An 18,802-nucleotide genomic window follows, 5' to 3' on the forward strand; every position below is an offset into this window, starting at 1 on the left:
ATGTATGTATAGATGTGGTACATCATAAAAAGTACCTATTCATCAGCAGGAATGTGTGAGAGAATGAGGCTAGGATATAATCAATCAGTAAACTGTGTGCCAGGCTCTGTGCCAAGTGCTGAGGATACAAACAGGCAAAAGATAGCCCCTGCCTTCAAGGAGCTCACAATCTAATAGCGGAGGCAACATGCAAACAGTTTTTACAAAGCGAGCTATTTACAGGATAAATAGGAAATAATTAATAGAGAAAAGACTTCTGTAGGAGCTGGGATTTTAGTTGGGACTCGGAGGAAGCCAGGGAAGTTAATGGGCAACTAGGTGGCAGAGTAGATAGAATATTGGGCCTGTAGTCAGGAGGTCAGTTCTGACCTCAGACACTGACTAACTGTAGGCAAGTCACTTAACCCTGTTTGCTTCAATTTCCTCATCTGTAAAATGAGCCACGGAAGGACATGGCAAACCACTCCAGTATCTTTGCCAAGAAAACCCCAAATAGGGTCACACAGAGTCAGACATGACTGAAAATGACAGAACAACAATAACAACAGGGAGGTTAATAGAAGAGCAGAAGGGAGGGCATTCCAGGCAGGGGGACAGCCAGAAAAAATGCCTAGGGCCCAGATATTGATAGGAGTCTCCTTTTGGGACGCCTGACTTTATTGCTTGTGTCTCTTTCAGGCCCGGATGGCAGGTGAGAGAGGAGCGAGTGCTGTCCTCTTTGATATCACTGAGGATCGTGCAGCTGCTGAGCAGGTACCAGGAAGCCTTTAGGGAGATGGAGGGAGGACAAATAGAGCCATGATCTCTCGAGGGCCTGGGGAAAGGGAACTAGGGACCAGGTGTCAGCAAGGCCTTGGGCGGCAGGGCCCCTAAACTTGAAGGAGGTATAAAGAGGCTCCACCCATGCTCAAATGATGATTTACAGTGCTTTATCTCATTCAGCTACAGCAGCCCCTGGGACTGAGGTGGCCAGTGGTGTTGATTTGGGACAAGGATGCTGAGAAGTTGATGGAGTTTGTGTACAAGAACCAAAAGGCCCATGTGCGAATTGAGCTGAAGGAGCCCCCAGCTTGGGTGAGAGTTTTCTCCTCCCACCATCTTCTACCTTTTATCTATGGGAATGGAACAGGAACAGATGGGCTCCTCTCTCAGGATGCTGTTTATCATGTTGTCCTTTGAGGAGCAGCCGGAGCATGTGTGTATGGAGGGAGCAGGACTGTTCTGGAGCTTCCTTGAACGTTATCCCCGGTTTTACCTTTTGTGTTGATCACTGAAAGAAAGATAGCAAGGTAGCCTGGGAGTCAGGCGCCCTGGGTTTTTGGCTTCTCTGTGCTGCTGGAGTGTAACCTTGGCCAAGTCAGTTTACTTCTGAGCCTTCATTTTCTACACTATAAACTGAGATGATTGTGTTTGTAAAGTTTCTTCCAGCTCCAGGATTTCATAATTAGAAACAGTTGAAACACCCAGAGATCAAGTGACTTGTTCAAGGTCATACAATTACTATCAGAGATAGGACTAGAATCTAGGTTTCTTGGTCCCCAGTGACTTTTTTTTGCCATGCCACAGAGCAACTCAACCAGGACTGTGTTCTATTTGTACTTCACTCTGAGTTTCCCAAAGGATCCTTTACCTTATTCTCTAAAACTGAATAGTTTCTACTTCATTCGTATTAGGTGAATATGGAAATATCCCGCCTTGGAAGTATTCCTGGGAAGGGAGACCCAACACCCTCTTCCTAATCCAATGCCAGTCAGTTGGAAGAACTAGTGGTGAAAATGGGTGGTAATCACCTTCTGGGTCCCCAAATTTCATCTGTCTCTGACCTGGGTCACACTTGTGTTATTGCCCTTCTCCCTTCTGCCTCCTATATAGCCAGATTATGACGTGTGGATCCTCCTCACTGTGGTGGGCATCATCTTTGTGGTCATCCTTGCTTCTGTGCTACGGATCCGATGCCGCCCCCGCCACAGGCCGGTGAGATTGGTGGGCTCACCTTTTTGGTGGTGGTGGGAGCAATAAAGGCAGAATGGATAGTATGTTCAGTTCAGTTTCAGCTATTTCTGCTGTTCATCATCCAAGCCCCCACCCACTATTCAAACTTCTCTCATTGATCCCTTTTGGAGAAGTGAAGATCTTCTATATGAACAGTATGAACCTGTGTGGTAGAAAGGAACAGCAGAAGAGGGATTTAGAAAGGAGTAACTGCCAAGTAAATGTGATAGTGAATTAATCATGGTTTCACTTTGGGGAGCTCTTGGGGGGACAAAATCATTAGGTTGTGGGGGCTAAGGATACCAGATAAGGACTAGGGTCCTGGGGCTGAGGGGGCAGCTAATTATCATTCTTAAGCCCACACTTGTCTCCCCAGGAACCCTTGCAACAACGAACAGCTTGGGCCATCAGCCAGTTGGCCACTCGAAGGTACAGGTCCAACTGCAGACAAGTCCAGTCCCAGTGGTCTGATTCTGGGAGCAGCTGCAGCTCTACACCCATCTGTGCAATCTGCCTAGAAGAGTTTACAGATGGGCAGGTGAGGAACGGCCTCCTAGTTCCCCAACTTGACTACAGGAAGGAAGGATTGGAGCTTCAGGGGACCCTGTATAGGGAAAGCCCTTTATATGATGCATTAGTGGTGTTACATTAGTTTCTTCTGTTCTTGCCTCCCCTCTCAAAATGGTGGAAGTTGGGGAAGAAGCCCCAGGGTTCTGAGGTTCTATCCATTTTCTTATTTTTCTTGGAGGTAGGAGGAAGAGACAGCAAGAAGTTGGGGTGGAAAGGTGAGATGCTGGGTTCTTTATATTTTTCTGGCTCCATATCCTCTTGGGTCTTGATCCTTTGGGGTTTCTCATTCCATCCAGGAGCTACGGATTATTTCCTGCCGCCATGAATTCCACCGTACCTGTGTGGACCCTTGGCTGCATCAGCACCAGACCTGCCCCCTCTGCATGTTCAACATCATAGGTAGGTGATTTGAGCCAAGGACTTCCCTAGAGAAAGGCTCTTTTGGGGAAGGTCGACAGGACATAGAAGCAAGGGGGAAAGTGTTCCAGTAGTAGATGAGAGGTGGTAGGATAGATGTACTGGATGGGTTTCTCAGGGGAGAGAACATCCGAGTTGGAGAAGAAAAGAGAGACGGAATTTCAGAGGATGTGTGTGTGAAGGCAAAGGATGGGAAGGATGGGTCCTTGTGTCTCTAAGGCATCAAACAAGTAGTGCCAAATCTTGAAAGTCTTCTCTTTTTCTAGAGGGAGATCCATTTTCCCAATCCTCAGGACCCCCACGTCCATACCAAGAACCTGGCAGAAGACTCCATCTCATTCGCCAACATCCTGGTCATGCCCACTATCATCTCCCTCCAGCATACTTACAGGGCTCTTCGCAGACTCCAGTAGCCCAACCCCTTCGACCTGGCCCTTTTTTATCCTCTGTGGAGCATGGTTCTTGGCATCATCGCCCACCCAGAACTTTGCATCTTGGACATAGGTGCACTCAGCCTCGCCCAGTGGCTCCTCAGCATCCCCATGCTGCTAACTGGAGGCTGGGCCGCCTCAGAGCCTGTTCCATGCAGCACGCATCACCTTGCTCAGCCTCTCCACGACGGTCAAGGCCACATGATAGCAGTGGATCAGGGGAGAGCTATCATACAGAGAGAAGTGGCTATCTAGCAGATGGACCAGCCAGTGACTCCAGCTCTGGGCCCTGCCATGGTTCTTCCAGTGACTCAGTGGTCAATTGCACAGACATTAGCCTTCAGGGAATCCATGGCAGCAGCTCTACCTTCCGAAGTTCCCTTAGTGACTTTGACCCTTTGGTATACTGTAGCCCTGAAGGTGAGACCCGGGAGGAGGTACAGCCCAGTATGGGTTATCGTCCCCGCTCTCTGGACTCAGTGGTGCCAAAAGCAGACGTCCAGATGTCCAGCCATATCCACTACCATAAACACCGGCACCATCATTACAAAAAGCGCTTCCAGTGGCATGGCAGGAAAGCTAGCCCAGAAACTGGACTACCCCAGCTCAGGCTCGCAGCTTCCCGAACAGAACCCCAATCAGAGCCGCCACCTCTTATCCAAAAAGCCCCCAAATGTATCCCTCCATCCTTTTCTAGGCAGTTCTCTTATCCAAGGCCTCGGGTTCTCACAGAGTCACACTGTGGCTCTGAAGAAGACTCTGGTTCCAGTCCTGCTCACCTCTCCAGCCCTTTAGGATTACAGAGACCTGCTGTCTTGACACGACACCAGCAGAGGAAACGGAGGGGGCTCCCAGAGCCCATTTCAGCCACCCCACCCCAGGATGTTCCTGTGATCCCCAGCTTCCAAGCCCTTCCCCATCATGATTCTAGCTTAACATACCCCTGGCCTCGAGAAGTCCACCCATTAATCCCTGGACCTCTGGACCTGGATACAAGGCTGCTACCAGACACTACAGAACCCTATTATTCAAGCTCACAGCCTGTGTGGCTGTGCCTCACACACTGTCACCCACTGAGTCCTTGTCCACCTGAGGAGAGAGCCGCTGAATGGAGTCCTGGTGTCCTGGAGGACAGGAAGTGTCCTTACCCACATTGTCAGGCACGGACAGCCCAGCCTGGTGAGTTTCCTGGTAAGATTAAGAGTGGTAGGAAAGAGAAGAGCAGGAAGAATGAGACGTGTCAATCAGTCAACAAACATGAAGTGCCTATCATGTGCCAAGCACAGTGCTTAGTGCTGGAATGGCAAAAGTAAAACAAAAAATGATCCTTGCTCTCAAGAAGCTTATATTGTTTTATGGGAGATTTTATATAAATGTATATGTACGCGCACACACACATACATACATATCTTAGGAGAGAACATACATACACACATATAAAGGGAGATAACATGTGCATATATATTAGAGGCGATAATATGTCCATTGTGGTTGTGGCTTGACTATGACATCAGGGAGAGGAGGATATGACTTGCAGTTGAATTTGATTTGAGTGAGGGAGGGCTGTGAAAAGTCAACAGTCTTACTTTCTTTTCCAGAGCCATCTGGGTCTAGTGGCCAGATATCAATGTACATAATTATATTTTAGAGGAGGGGTAGTGAGGTGGTGGTAGTGGATAGAGTGCTGGGCCTGCAGTCAGGAAGATTCATCTTCCTGAGTTCAAATCCAGCCTCAGACACTTAGCTGTGTGACCCAAGGCAAGGCAAGTCACTTAACCCTGTTTGCCTCAAGTTTCCTTGTCTGTAAAATGAGTTGGAAAAGGAAATGGCAAACTACTCCAGTATCTCTGTCAAGAAAACCTCAAATGAAGAGTTGGACACGTCTGAAGATGACTCAACAACAATAATATTTTAGGAGAGATAACATGTAAACACACACACACAGAGACACACACACAGACATACACGTTTTAGGGGAGATAACACAACCAGGTTCCAACCCATCTTTCTAGCCTCATACATGACTCCCTGATCCAACCAAATGGGCTCCTTGTCTGTTTCTTACACAAAATATCCCTCTCCAGTCTCTGTGCTTTTGTGCTAGTGCTCTCCTCCTTTCCTGGAATGCACTCCCTCCTCAACTCTACCTTGAAATCCCTTTCTTCAAGATGCAGCTCAGACACCACTTTCACCTTTCCTTAACCTCCAATGGCTACTGCCCTCTATCCTCAACTACTTTGTATTAAACTATTTTTGTATTTTATTTTTTATCCTATATATATGTATATTTACATATATGCATCTATATACTTGTCTCCTGTTAGACTGTAAAGTCCTCTAAAATTGGAATCGTTTCATTCTTTGTTTTTTTATCCCCAGCACAATGCCTAGCACAAGTTAGGGACTTAATAAATGCTTGTTGAATAATTGATTGAGCACAGTGTCTCCCCTGCCCTATATAGTAAGTACCCTTGTCTCCTTGGGTTTCTTTCTTTCCCTAAAGATTAAGGAAACAATGTGGGTCTACCTACCCCTTCTGGATAGCTTTATTAGCTAGATCCAACTTGTCCCAAAAGGGACCTCATGTCTCCCAGCTGTAATCAGATGGCAACAATTGGTTAATTTTCAAGTTTGGTTTTGTAAAAATTGTTTTCCCAAATCACTCCCTTCCTGAGCTGTCTTTCCCCACTAGTCACTTCTCCCAAGCCCAGATACCTGGACTAAGACATTAAGCTGTTGACAGCTTTAGAGGACTCCCCCACACTCAATCTGGGCCCAGAGTCCTAAGACAAATTCTAAGGGAATTTAGGAAACAGAAAAATATTACACTTCTTTTAGAGATACTATTTAATTTTTGTTATGTTTGTGCTGATTTATTTTAGGCCCTGGCATGTGCTTGTTTTCTTTGCTGTCAGTACTGAACAACTTTGGAAGGAAAGGAAAATTAATGTTCCTTTTTTTTTTGAGTTCCACCAGAGATCGATGGATCTCGATCTCCCTCCCTCCCTCTCTCTCTCCCTCCCTCCCTCCCTATCTCCCCCCTACATATACATGCACATACACACACACACGTATACATATACATATATATGTGTATATATATATCTGCACATATACACACACAGATATTTCTATTGGCTGTCATTCTGGTCACCCTTTTACCTATCCCCCTTTCCCTCAGTTTCTGCCTTATCTTAGTGTCGCCTTGCCTTGCTTTCTGTCTTCTAGGCAGTGGTGGAAGACAAAGTCAAACTTTCTTTCAGAGACTTATGCCCTTCCCTTTTCTCTGAATGCAGGTCCAGAGGAGGAGATTGAAGAGCTGTGTGAACAGGCAGTGTGAGATGGGACGGGCTCCAGCTCAAGGCCTCCAACAACAATGTGCCCTGGATGACTTGGCACCTAGCCCAGCTCAGAATCCCTGCTTCCCTCCCCCTCTAGAGAAGAAAGGGGCTCAGTGAACACCCTTTCTTTGGCTGTACTCAAAAGTGCCAGTGGAGGGGAAAGGGATGATGGTGTTGAGAGTGCTCTCCCATATCCCTGGTTTATGTTTCCTGTCCTTAGCTCTGGAATGATGGCTTCTGCATATTGGTCCTAGCTGAGATCTGCAGTGCCTAGCAGGGCTTCCCAGCTGCTGTTTTTATGAGCCTGGCTGTCTTCCAGATTAAACCTGAAGACAGCCATGTTGAGGGGTAACTTCCGGGCTATTTCTCTATCCACAGGCCACTAGAGACCAGATGGTTTCATTCCCCACATTCATTCAGAGCCCTAGAGAACACTATATAGTTGTGTGGTTCACTGAGTTACAGCTAAGTCCTGGAAAGGGCCTAACATATTTAAAGCTAGGGTATAACATGTCTCCTAAATTACTCATTGTCCTGAGGGTCCTGAAAAAGTTGCCAAAGCCTAGTTCCCAACCTGGCCTTCAGAATCTCCCATTGTTGCAGAAGCAACCAGCACTTCAATGATTATGTGATCCTGGGCAAGTCACTTAACCACACTGGGCCTGTTCTGCCATCTGTAAAATTAGTGGCAGGAAGCGGGATTTGTGCTCTATGACCCCTAAGTTTCCTTTCAGTTCTAAATCCATGACCGTATTTCTAAAACAAGTCACAGTAGCTCTCCTCAGAATTGCTCTGCCCTTCCCCCATCTGTACAGGTGGCATAAGGCACTGGTATAGGGAAAAGAGAGGCCATTCATCTGAATGGACAGTGAGGAAGTAGGTAAGGGAAGGCTTTACCAGGGCAGGAGGAGACTTGAGGCATTTGGATCTTAAGACCAAAACTGGAGGGAGTATAGGAAAGAGGAAGACAGGATCATAAGATCCACGAGGCTCTAAAATGTGAATCATACAGATACCCTTGTAATAGGGAAGGTGTGAAAGGGAGAGTGGGGATGGAACAAAAAGTTAAGGCTATTGGCTCTTAATGGGCAGGGGCTAGGGGATCTGATTAAGATGGTGCCCACCCTGGGGCAACTTAAGCCTTACACCACTCCTCGCAACACTACCCCTTTTTGGAATGGAAATGTGGGAGAAGCAGAAACTCTCCATGGAAGCTCCGCGGCTTCTTAAAACTGGTGGGGAGAAGCAGCATCTCGGAACCCACATGGCTATTTATATCTGAACCAGACACAGAAAGATGCTTGAATCAGGCACTATGTTGAGAAATGTATTTATTTACTAATATATTTATCCGCATAACAGGTCTGGTTTTGTGTTTTTGATTTGTAACGTCACTCGTCATCAGGGGGGTCGTAAAAGGGGGAAGGAGTAGAGTTGAACGCAGGAGATGTTATGTAACCCTGCACCCCCAGAGGCACAAAAGAGATTAGGAGTGAGATTTGGATAGGTCTCTCAGGCATCATTTATCTTTGGGCAAATAAAATCACCTTGTTTTCTGGATTGTAAAGTGGATCGGGGTTTTGAGACAAGTGAGATAATTGGATGTAAGGTCTTTTCAAATAAGAGTTCTAAAAAGACAAAATTCTTTCACATGGTCTAATTTAGTGTGGTTTTAAGGACTGGGACAGAACAATGATGACGATGATGTCAGGGGCAAAAGGACATCATTTGTGTACACCCTGTAAAGCCACAGAGTTGAGGTCAATTTTGAATTTCTCTAGTGGCTGTTCGACAGCAAGATGGTACACCAAGAGATGGGTAGGCGAGTCAGTCAACAGGCATTCACAGCCCGAGTGTCAGGTGCCGTGAGCTCAAGGTCAGACCGTGCACACACATCCATATATATACCTATATTCGCGCATAGCCCCCACCGTACACACACTGCGGGTAGGGGAAAGTAAGGTCAGACAGCGCTAGGATTAAGGGGGACCGGAGACTGGGAGATGAGGGGGGCCATTCCAAGCATAGGAGGGAGTCGGTGAAAATGCATGGACTCTCGAGATGGGGTGTCCTGTGCCAGGAATGGCAAGAAGAGCGGATCAAAGAGTAAAGTCGGGGCCGGGTCGTGGAGAGCTTTGAATGCCAAGTAGAGAATTGTCTAATCGTGGAGGGGAGAGGGAGGAGCAGCGGGCCACATCGCCGGGGTAACAGGGCCTGCACCGGCTGCTGAGCGATGGCGAGGAGGGGGCGTGTGGATGGGTAGGGTCCTAGCGGGGGGAGCGCATAAACGCCCCACGGATGCGGGAGTTTGGCGGCAGCTCTGCCAGGAGGTGGCGCCGCGGCGTGTGTGCGCAGCTCTGCAAGTGCCGAGGCATCGGGTTTTAAAAAAAAGCGAAACTGACCCGAGTCCCAGAAGAGCTTTAAAACGTGAATTCACCACGAGATGATCTCGTGCGAGGCGCGGTTTGGAGGCCAGGGCCGCACCAGGAGGAGGGGGGAGGGGCCTGTGGGCCGCGCCGCACGCAGCGGGCGGGCTCTGTTTCCTGACGAAGACCAAACGGCGTCTCCCGCGCGTTCTGGCCCCACGAGATTTCAGACGACCGCCTCTACCACCTTGCTCGCCCCCGCGAGCCTGACCCAGGCAGGCGGTGAGCAGGACTCGAGCCAGGTGTCAACCTGGCCCCGCCCTCTCGGCGGGAGAGACCATCTCGCGGCAATCTGGGGGGGAGGCGGAAGGAACGAGCAGAAGTTCCTGTACGGGGGCACGCCCTCGCCGGATGTTGTCGTCCTCCGGAGTGGGCTTGGCGAATACTTCCGGTGCAGTATGTGGAGAGTTAGACACAGGGACGTTTTCGGAGGTGGTTGGTGAAGTTTTCTTCGGCTCCCGGCGGCAGCGATGGCGTTGGAGACCGTTCCCAAGGATTTGCGACATCTGCGAGCTTGTCTTCTCTGTTCTCTGGTCAAGGTACGAGCTCGGAGTTTGGGGAGTGTCTATAGAGGGGATGGGGGCGGGAAGGGAGAGAAGGAACCGAGAAAAGGAGAAAACACAAGCTCCTTACCCCGACGTGAAAAACCTTTCACAGCGAAATCCGTCAGCGTGCATTTATTTAGCGCCTACTATGTGCCGAGCATCTGGCGGTATAAAGGTCACAAACCACCAGTCCCTGCCCTCAGGGAACTAGCTAACAGCGGTCTAGCAGGGGAATATTTCAGTATATGTACTACTATACTAATGTGCTAGCATCTATACAGGGGGATTATCTTAGAGGGCAGGCGTCAGCATTAAGGGCGATTGGGAAAGGCGTCTTGCAAAAAATGAGATTTTGGCCGGGACTTGAAGAAAGCCAGGAGTTAGACAGCCAGGGAACATACCTGGAGTTGGAATGTGGAGCCCCGTGTCACTGTCTTGAAGAGTACGCGGGGGTGAGTAAGGTTTAAAAGGGCTGAAAGGGAGGAGGGAGCTAGGTCATGAATGGCAAACAGGGAATCTTAGGTTGGGTCTGAGAGGTGGTAGAGCCGCCGTTATTTATCACGTAAGGTGTGTGACACAAGCGGGGCCGCGCGTTGGGAAGGTGGGCTCGACAGCTGAATGAAAGACCCTCTGGAGTAGGGGGAGACTCGGGCAGAAGGAGCAGACATCGGGGCGTTGCACTAGTGCCGGCCGAGGTGATAAGGACAGGGTAGGAGCAGCGTCAGAAGAGACCGAGGGATGTTCAGGAGCAGCGTGGCAAAGGTAGGAAAGAACTGGGCTTGCTGGCTGATGGGATGTGGGCAGTGGCTGTGAGGAGTTGAAGGTGATGCCCACGGTGCCAGTCTGCGAGACTGAGCCGAGGATGGTGCCTTCTATAATAGTAGGAAAATTAGGAAGAGGAGAGAACTTACGGGGAAGATGAGTGGGGTCAGCTTTGGGGATGTGCCATATGCCTGAAGCGCAGGCCCCATTGCTTGGCAACCCTGCTCCGGAAGCTTTAATCCTGCTGCCCCTAAGATCAGATGCAAACTTTTTGTTTCCATCCCCAAACTGATTACACACGCATTTCCCTCCTGCACACTGCACTCCAGCCTGCCCTTCCTTGGACACAGACCTGCCTCTCCCCCGGCCTTTGCACACAGCCAGTCTCAGGAACCTCTGGGGAGCAGTGGGCCACACTTGTGAACCTATGTCCTAAAGGAATGTGAATTCTTTGAAGGTAGAATGTAATCCTTTGTTCTTCGTTTTAGCTTTGCATCCCCAGTGTCTAGTGAAGTTACTTCAACATGGTAGAGGATTAATAAATATTTGTTGGATTGAATTTAATCAGGGAGTTAGATCAGTTAAATAATAATTCATTAGGTGCAGGCCACTGTCCTGGGGTAGATGCAAAGCTTGGTTATAAAGACGTAGTTCTGCTGTCATGGAATTTCTGGCCTAGTGTGGGAGATAGAAACACAGAAAACCATAATTCACAGCGTAGTAAGTGCTTTACAGAAACCTTAGTTCTGAAATTACCCAGAGGAGATGTCAATTGAGTTGTGCTTCAGAAGGTAGGTGTGAATTCAGTAGGTCATGATGGAGATTTCAGACTTAGGAAAAGGGCTGGGGACACTTTGGGATAGACAGAAGGCTCTAGTTTTGTTGGAGTATGGAATGGAATAAGTTAAGAGGGAATAGTAATATGGGAGCAGAGAGGTGAGAAATAGGAGAAGGTTTGGGGTGGGGGGAGGCAAGAATATTGGATTACAGTGCTTAGGGCTGATGAGAAGCTAGGGGAAAGGAGGGGCATGACAAGGAAGGATCCAGATGGAGGATGTGGTGGAGGGGTGGGGGAAGGGAAGGACTGGAGCTGAAGAAAGCTGGAGGAGGGAAGAATGATATAAATAAAGGAAAGGTAGGGCCTGAGTGCCATTTAAGCTGGGCCTGGGAAATGAAGGAACAGGTACTAAAAGGTTGAAGTTGAGGATGGGGAAGGATTTGGAGAATTGAACCCAGGGCCTACATTCCCTGGGAATAGTAGTGGAAGAATCTCTGCCCTTTTAGCTGGACCTCCTAACCCTGCATCCTTTTCATGTTTTTTTAGACTATAGACCAATTTGAGTATGATGGCTGTGATAATTGCGACTCATACCTACAGATGAAGGGCAACCGAGAGATGGTATATGACTGTACAAGCTCTTCTTTTGATGGGTACGTAGTTTTCCCTCTTTTCCTTAGTTGTGCCATTTGCTTAGATGTCATTTCTCTACCTTCTCCCACACTTGGCTGTAACCTGCATGGCAGGTAAAGTCACTAGAACCCAGGATAGCCTATATTAGGGAAGGAGAGGAGTCAGGTGTAGTCTCAGGGAAATCTGAGGTGTGACGTAGGAAGGGCTGTTGCTTTCTGCTTTTTGGTGAGGGTGCTCCTTTTACTGAGTGTTTTCCCTTTTGGTCAAAGAAAAAAAAATGGCACAGTGTAATAATTTTACCATGTACACAGCTGGTGTCATTCAACATTAAGAAATGGTAAGAAAATAAGCCCCAAGAGCTGGAGCCGAAGAACAGAGGACTAGTTTTCCAGAAAGAGCATTTCAAGTTTTGTTTGGTTTTCATCTAAACTGGGCAGGACTCTGGCTAATACAGGACCTGATTGTTTTTCCAGGATGAAACTACCTCTTCTATATTAAAGGATAAGACAAAGAGGAGGAAATAGCCGTGGTAACTGGCGAGTCAGCTGTCTTCCCTTTAGTGTTTGAGAATGATACTTTATTCTCCTCTCATTTGTCATTCTTTTTCTTTTCTTAGGGTTATTTCATATCAACAGCTTCCTTAACCTTTTATCCTGACTCTTTTTACCATCTTTCTTTTGATCTAGACCATTTCTTAACTATTTTTTGCATCGTGAACCCTTTTTGCAGTCTGCTGAAGCCTGTGGGGCCCTTCTCAAAATAATGTTTTTAAGTAATTGAAAGAAATGCTAAGATCCAGTTAGAGGATAGTGAAAATAAAGATGTAATTTTTTTTCCCATATAGGTTCATAGACTATGAAATCTACCCAGGGACCCTTGGAAGCTATGTGTCCCAGATTAAGAACCCCTAGTCTATACGGTCCTCATTCAGCAACTCAACCCTCCCCCCCCAAACTGTATTGAACACCTAATAGAATCAGTCTAGTCCAGTGCACTTGTTTTATGGATGAAATATCTTGGGCCCAGGTTGATTTAGATCATACATCTGTTGGCAGGTCTCTTTCGTTATACAGTGTTCCCTAATACGAGCAAGATACTGCCAGGCCCTGTGGGGTACACCCATAAGCTCCTCCCTGAAGGAGCAGTTATCACATCCAGCTGGAGTCATGAGGAAAGGCTGCTTAGAGTAGCTAGGCCTTTGAAGGATGTCAACAGGCAGAAATTGAGTGGAGAAAATAGATTTGGTGGGGAAAAGGGGAAACGTATTCCAGGCATCCAGAAGCAAGGTGAATAAAGGCATATTTTAGGAATGTTAGATTGTCCTAGTTGACTGGATTGTAGGGTATTTGTAAAAGAGACAAGGCTGGAATAAGATGAGATAGGGCTACAAAGGTAGGCTGGTGCCAGCTTGTAGACTGTTTCTTGTAGCCCATTGGGAACCATTGGAAGTTTTTAAGCAGTAGAGCGGAGTCGTTAGGTGTGTGCATTAGGAAGACTATTGTGGCAGGGGTGTGAGTAGAAAGAAGAGTATAGTGGAAGAGGAAAGACTGTAATTTGGATGCTATTGGGAGTGCATAGGTGTGTGGCAGATAATAAGCCCCTTACCCAGGGTAAACCATTGGAGGTTTCTGGAGATGTTTTGAGAATTTGGTGGGTGGGTGTGGGGGGAGTGACAGCAAGCAGGAGTTTTTGAGAGAAAGGACTCAAAGCCAATTTTAAAGTTTCTAACTTGAATGATTCTGTTTATAAATAAGGAAGTCATTAAGAAAAACTGGTTTGAAGGGGGTACTATGGGCAGGGAAGGCCCTCCTTTCTCAGAAGCTCAGGGTTTATTGGTCACACTAGTCATGAATAGTGGCACTCTACTCCTGTCTCTAAGAATCACCCATTCCCTAGGCTGGGGCAAAAGTTTTTTCACCTGGGGTTTGTAAACTTTAAAAAAAATTGATAACTATATTTAATCCATTGTGTTTTATTTTATTAATTTAAAAACATTATTCTAAGAAACTGACTAATGGGAGAGAGGGAGAGCGGGTGCAGTCTTTAGCCTTCACCAGACTGCCAGAGGGTTCCATGACACAAAAAATGGTTAAGAACCCCTGCCCTAAGAGATCTTGGGATTAGGACATAGTATATATAGTGTTTCTGGTACCAGTGAGGTAGTGACTAGGACAATTTGTAGTGATCAACCTAGGGGTTTTGTAAGGATAAGAGTGGATGTAGAGACCCTCAAGGGTTTTCCCATGTCTTCTTGTCCAGCAAAGAAAAACTCAGGATACCCCTCTTCCTATTTACAGGATCATTGCAATGATGAGTCCGGAGGACAGCTGGGTCTCTAAATGGCAGCGAGTCAGTAAGTATCGTCTTCCCTTTCAGAAGTGCGTTTATTAAAGATCCTTTTTCCTCCAGCCCTGTTTGCAGAGAAGGGCAGACATTTCCATTGCTGCTCTTGCTCCTGGGTTCTGGCAGGAGGGTTAGGTTCGGGGAAAGTATAGGAACCATCTTTTCCTTCAGCCCAGAATAAACCATAAGCAGTCCCTCCTGTACTAGAGCTCGAGCTCTTTTCATTAGTAGCCTGAACCCTTTTGTTGGCCTTCTATGTAGTCTTAACCATATCCTTTCATCTCTTTTAGGTACCTTCAAGCCTGGAGTTTATGCAGTGTCTGTCACTGGCCGCCTGCCTCAAGGTATACTGTCCCTCTTTCCTCTCATTGTCATCTACTTAGTGTTCATCAGGTATCCACCTGGATTGGTACTTGTAGCAAGCCAAATGAATAAGACAAAAATCCTTTCTTATTAATAATGACCTCAGAGGAGTTTACCTAGATCAGTGGTAGGGAACCTGCAGCCTTGAGGCCACGTGTGGCCTTCTAGGTCCTTGGATGCAGCCTTTTGACTGAGTCCCAGTTTTACAGAACAAATCCTTTTATTAAGGGGATTTGTACTGTGAAGTTTGGAGTCAGTCAGCCACACTTGAGGACCTAGAGGGCCACATGTGGCCTTGAGGCCGCAGATTCCCCAACCCTGACCTAGAGCCTAGTCCTTTCTCTACCCTCCATTCTCCGCATAATAGCTGAAATGTTGTTGCTTTTTTCTTCTGTGTCTTTATATTTCTTTCTCACAGAGCTTTGTTTTTTCTTGTTGTAGGAATTGTTCGGGAACTGAAGAGCCGAGGCGTGGTCTACAAATCGAGAGACACAGCAATAAAGACTTAGTGAACCATGAGGGCGTCCAACCCCCCTCTGCTCTTGACCCCTATCATTGCTGAGTTTTTTGCCTGGAGAGCTGATAGAGCACTACTCAATTTCCTGCCTACTCTCCATTTTCCAACCTTTGAGGGATGTCAAGAGTAACAATGACTGACTGCAAGGACATTGGATTCTGGGTTGTTGAAAGAGGGCTGGATTCCTAAGATTATGGAAATACTGAGGCTAGGTGCTGTTTATCCCATCATGAGCTCTAAACTTGGCTTGTGTGTGGGTCAGAGGATAATAATAAATGTGAACTGTTTCAGTCAGAAGCACCTTTTCTCAAGTTCTTTGGTTCAAAACTCCCTCTTAGTCAGCTGCGAACAGGGGCCACCTTTTTTGTTAGCATCTTTCTGGAGTTTGTCAGGGCCCTCTAGATGGTTGCTGATCATTTGAATCTTCATATTCCAGTGTATTTTGGGCTTTGCCTCATTAGAAGCACTTATAGCCCCTGCTTATCCTACCGACCTATTTGTGGCCATCTTTTTGACCTGAACCCTAAGAATTCCAATGGTAGAATTAAATATACCACTGCCTAGGTATAGAACAGCAGTGAAAACCCATGTCAGGTATCACAGATACCTGAAACATTGAGGGAAGGGAGAAGGGACTATTGACTGCCTTTCTTTTTTTTTTTTCTTTTTCAACCCTCCCCAGAGGGCCAGGTTCACATCCTAGCTCTGTTATTGCTTGTGTGACCTTGGACAAACCAGTTAATGCTTCTAGGCCTCAGTTCTTCATCTGTAAAATGAGGGCGGTTGCCTTGATGTGCCTCTCAGCTCTAAAATCCTTTCCTCTAACAGTTCTCCTCTCCTTATTTTTCCTTCTCTCTTTCCTATATGTCTTTTTGCCAAAAAGGGTGTAGCCTTCTAGAGCCTGGGAATTGGTCTAAATGACACCCTGAATCCAGTTCAAGTAGCTTTTCATTTCTGTCTGCTATACTTTGATCTTGGTAATTTCAGTTGGCAACTCAGAAAAGTTCTTAGGGATCATCCTTATTGGAAACTTAATTCCCAGCTCTTACCAGGCCTTGCCTTCTGGTCTGACCAAACCCCCTCTTTTCTCAGTTCCCTCAAGCCAGGTTTTACTAGTTATGAGGAAAAAATTAAATCAATTTATAGACTGCTACTACTATAATATCTAGTACAGGGCTAGGACTTTTCCCCAAGACCCCATGACTAAACTTGTGTGATTAACTTAGACTGTGATAACCTAGTTTCCCTGCCCATCCATCAATGTGAAGGGCTCCTATATTAACAAACTCAATCTGGGCCCATCTGACCTTTCTAGGAAGCTATTTCTGCCCACAAGCGGGTAAACCAGAGGCTAGGTAATGATTGTCACATTAGTACAGCTCTTCCCATTGAGAAAAATGATAGGCCATTCGTTTCCTGTCATCATTTTATAGCTATATATACTTAATATATTATTTTAAATATAAATAATATAAAATACGTGTTATTTTCGCCCTCCACCCTACCCCCAATACTTAGAAAAGATTTCCTTGCAGCTTTAGGCCCCCCACTGCCACCTGCTGGTCTTGTAGCTGCCTCATGGTTGGTTCTTAGGATGGAACACACTGTTGGCTCCTGGTCTTTCGGGTCTCTACAAACTGACCCCAACTTCCCGATACTGTCTTATTCCCCTGTCCCTCAAGAGTACTTCAGCTGATGTCCACTACTGCTTAAGTGAGTTAGAGTTAGTCTTACAGTTCAAAAGCATTGGCCTGGTGAAACAATAACTTTGAAAGGCCTTATCTACTAAGGGCCTGAGAGGTGTGTGCCCTGTTGGCCACTTGGGGTTGCTAATGAGTCAATTTGTCTTCCTGTGCCGCTATCACCTTTTGAAGTTGGAGAGCCTGTTGTGGAAGAAAGACCTGATATGCCAGTGTCCTCAATGGGGAAGGGCTTGCTCTGATGTCTCCTGTTGCGTACAGTTTACTAAGAAGACCCCAAATCGATGGCACTCCTTCAATCTCTGAGAATATTAGCGTCTGCTTTAGTACAGTGCTTCTCAAACTTTTGGGGTATGGACCTCTTTAAAGGCAAAAGAAAACATGACAAGAAGCTACCATGAATTCAGTAAGAAATGAATTTTTATTAATCACATCATCATCATATGTTTTAAAAAGGCACATGTACACTGCTAGTGGAACTGTGAATTGGTATGATTTCTGGAAAGCAATTTAGAAGTATGCCAAGAAAGTGACTAAAATATCCATCCCCTTTGACCCTCAGATCCAACTGCTAGGAATCCTGAGACTAGTGATAAAAAAAAGGCCCTATGTATACTCCAAAATGTTTGTAGAAGCACCTTTTTGTAGTAGCAAAGAATTGGAAACATGCCTATTAATTATGAATGTTTAACAAGTTGGGGCACAAACTGAATACCGTAAGCATGGGGAGGAAGCATGAAGAGGTGAGAAAACTATGTATTGGCCACAGCAACATAAATGGGAAAACACCAGAACAAATGAATGCTGTGAAAAGATGTAATAGGAACTTTGTAGAAGTCAGGGGCTGCGGATGTGGAGCCCTCCATATAATGTCAGACTTTTTTTTTGATGTGTTAGTATGATTGAACTTTTTTCCTCTTTTGGGGATGGCTCTTAGTGAGGAGAGGGTGCAGTGCTGATGCTAACTATGTGACTTTGAGTGTCAATTTTCCCTGGGCCTCAGTTTCCCCATATGTTGGACTAGGTTGCTGAGGTATAGCCCTTTCCCTCTTTGCATCTCTGATCCTATGACACTGATATATTGGGAAATGTAGGTGATGTACAAAGAAGATATCAATCAAATTTAACATTTTTAGAAGTGAGTTTTACACGTATAAGACCTTCAACCTATAGAAGGTGCCTTTGCTTATTAAACTCAGTTAGTTAAGCAGCATGTTTTACCGGAGTTAAATATCAAAATAGCAACATTTGACATGCAAGACTTAAATAACCTTGTGTCCTCCTGGCCTACTGAATTTAATAATTCTATTCTTCTTCCTAAGGTGTAGCTCAGTCAGCACAGTGGACAGATTCCCAGGCCTGGAGTCAGAAAGACTCTTGCTGAGTACAAATCTGGCCTCAGATACTCACTAGCTGTGTGACCCTGGGCAAGTCGCTTAACTGTTTGCCTCAGTTTCCTCATCTGTAAAATGATCTGGAGAAGAAAATGGCAAACCACTCTAATATCTTTGCCAAGAAAACCCTGAAATGGGGTCACAGAGAGTCAGACATGACTGAAAAATACTGAACCTCTGTAACTCCTTGAGCTTGTGAAGCAAACGTCCTAGTAGCTTCCCAGAGCCTATAGCAGCCTGCCAGGAAACAGAAGTTTGGACTACAATTTCTCTTCAATTGAGCAAACCTTAACTTACCTACTCCTTATAGAGAACTATGCCAGACTCTGGGGATACAAGGAAGGATAGTTCCTACCTTCAAGACACTCAAAGCCAAGGCTGATGATTCAAGACAATTTCAAAGGACCCATGATGAAAAATAGTGCCCACCTCCAGAGAGAGAACTGAGGAACTCTGTGCGGATTGAAGCCTACTTTTTCAACTTTATTTTTGTTGGGGGTTTTGTATGTGTGTTATCTTTTGCAACATGGCTAATATGAAAATATGTTTTGCATGACTTCACATGTATAATCAATATATTTCTTGCCTTC

At 46.2% G+C, this 18,802-nt stretch overlaps 2 protein-coding genes across 2 annotated transcripts in view; both read left to right on the top strand.

Annotated features, from left to right (window-relative positions):
* Window positions 1–8,115, top strand: part of RNF43 (ring finger protein 43) — a 98,562-nt gene extending 90,447 nt beyond the window's left edge. Inside the window, exons 3-9 of the mRNA XM_036756875.1 lie at window positions 679–753; window positions 943–1,074; window positions 1,873–1,974; window positions 2,369–2,530; window positions 2,859–2,961; window positions 3,246–4,589; window positions 6,707–8,115. Of these exons, the coding sequence (XP_036612770.1) occupies window positions 679–753; window positions 943–1,074; window positions 1,873–1,974; window positions 2,369–2,530; window positions 2,859–2,961; window positions 3,246–4,589; window positions 6,707–6,750 (1,962 nt within the window). The 3' untranslated portion in view covers window positions 6,751–8,115. The remainder of the gene's footprint in view (window positions 1–678; window positions 754–942; window positions 1,075–1,872; window positions 1,975–2,368; window positions 2,531–2,858; window positions 2,962–3,245; window positions 4,590–6,706) is intronic.
* Window positions 8,116–9,377: 1,262 nt separating this feature from the next.
* Window positions 9,378–15,415, top strand: SUPT4H1 (SPT4 homolog, DSIF elongation factor subunit). The gene is made up of 5 exons (XM_036753394.1): window positions 9,378–9,716; window positions 11,809–11,915; window positions 14,193–14,248; window positions 14,529–14,582; window positions 15,043–15,415. The coding sequence occupies exons 1-5, from the start codon at window positions 9,648–9,650 to the stop codon at window positions 15,108–15,110; spliced, it is 354 nt and encodes a 117-aa protein (XP_036609289.1). The 5' UTR covers window positions 9,378–9,647; the 3' UTR covers window positions 15,111–15,415.
* The last annotated feature ends 3,387 nt before the right edge of the window (window positions 15,416–18,802 follow it).

This window comes from Trichosurus vulpecula, chromosome 4, assembly GCF_011100635.1.
Source record: "Trichosurus vulpecula isolate mTriVul1 chromosome 4, mTriVul1.pri, whole genome shotgun sequence".
In the NCBI taxonomy this organism is placed as follows: domain Eukaryota; kingdom Metazoa; phylum Chordata; class Mammalia; order Diprotodontia; family Phalangeridae; genus Trichosurus; species Trichosurus vulpecula.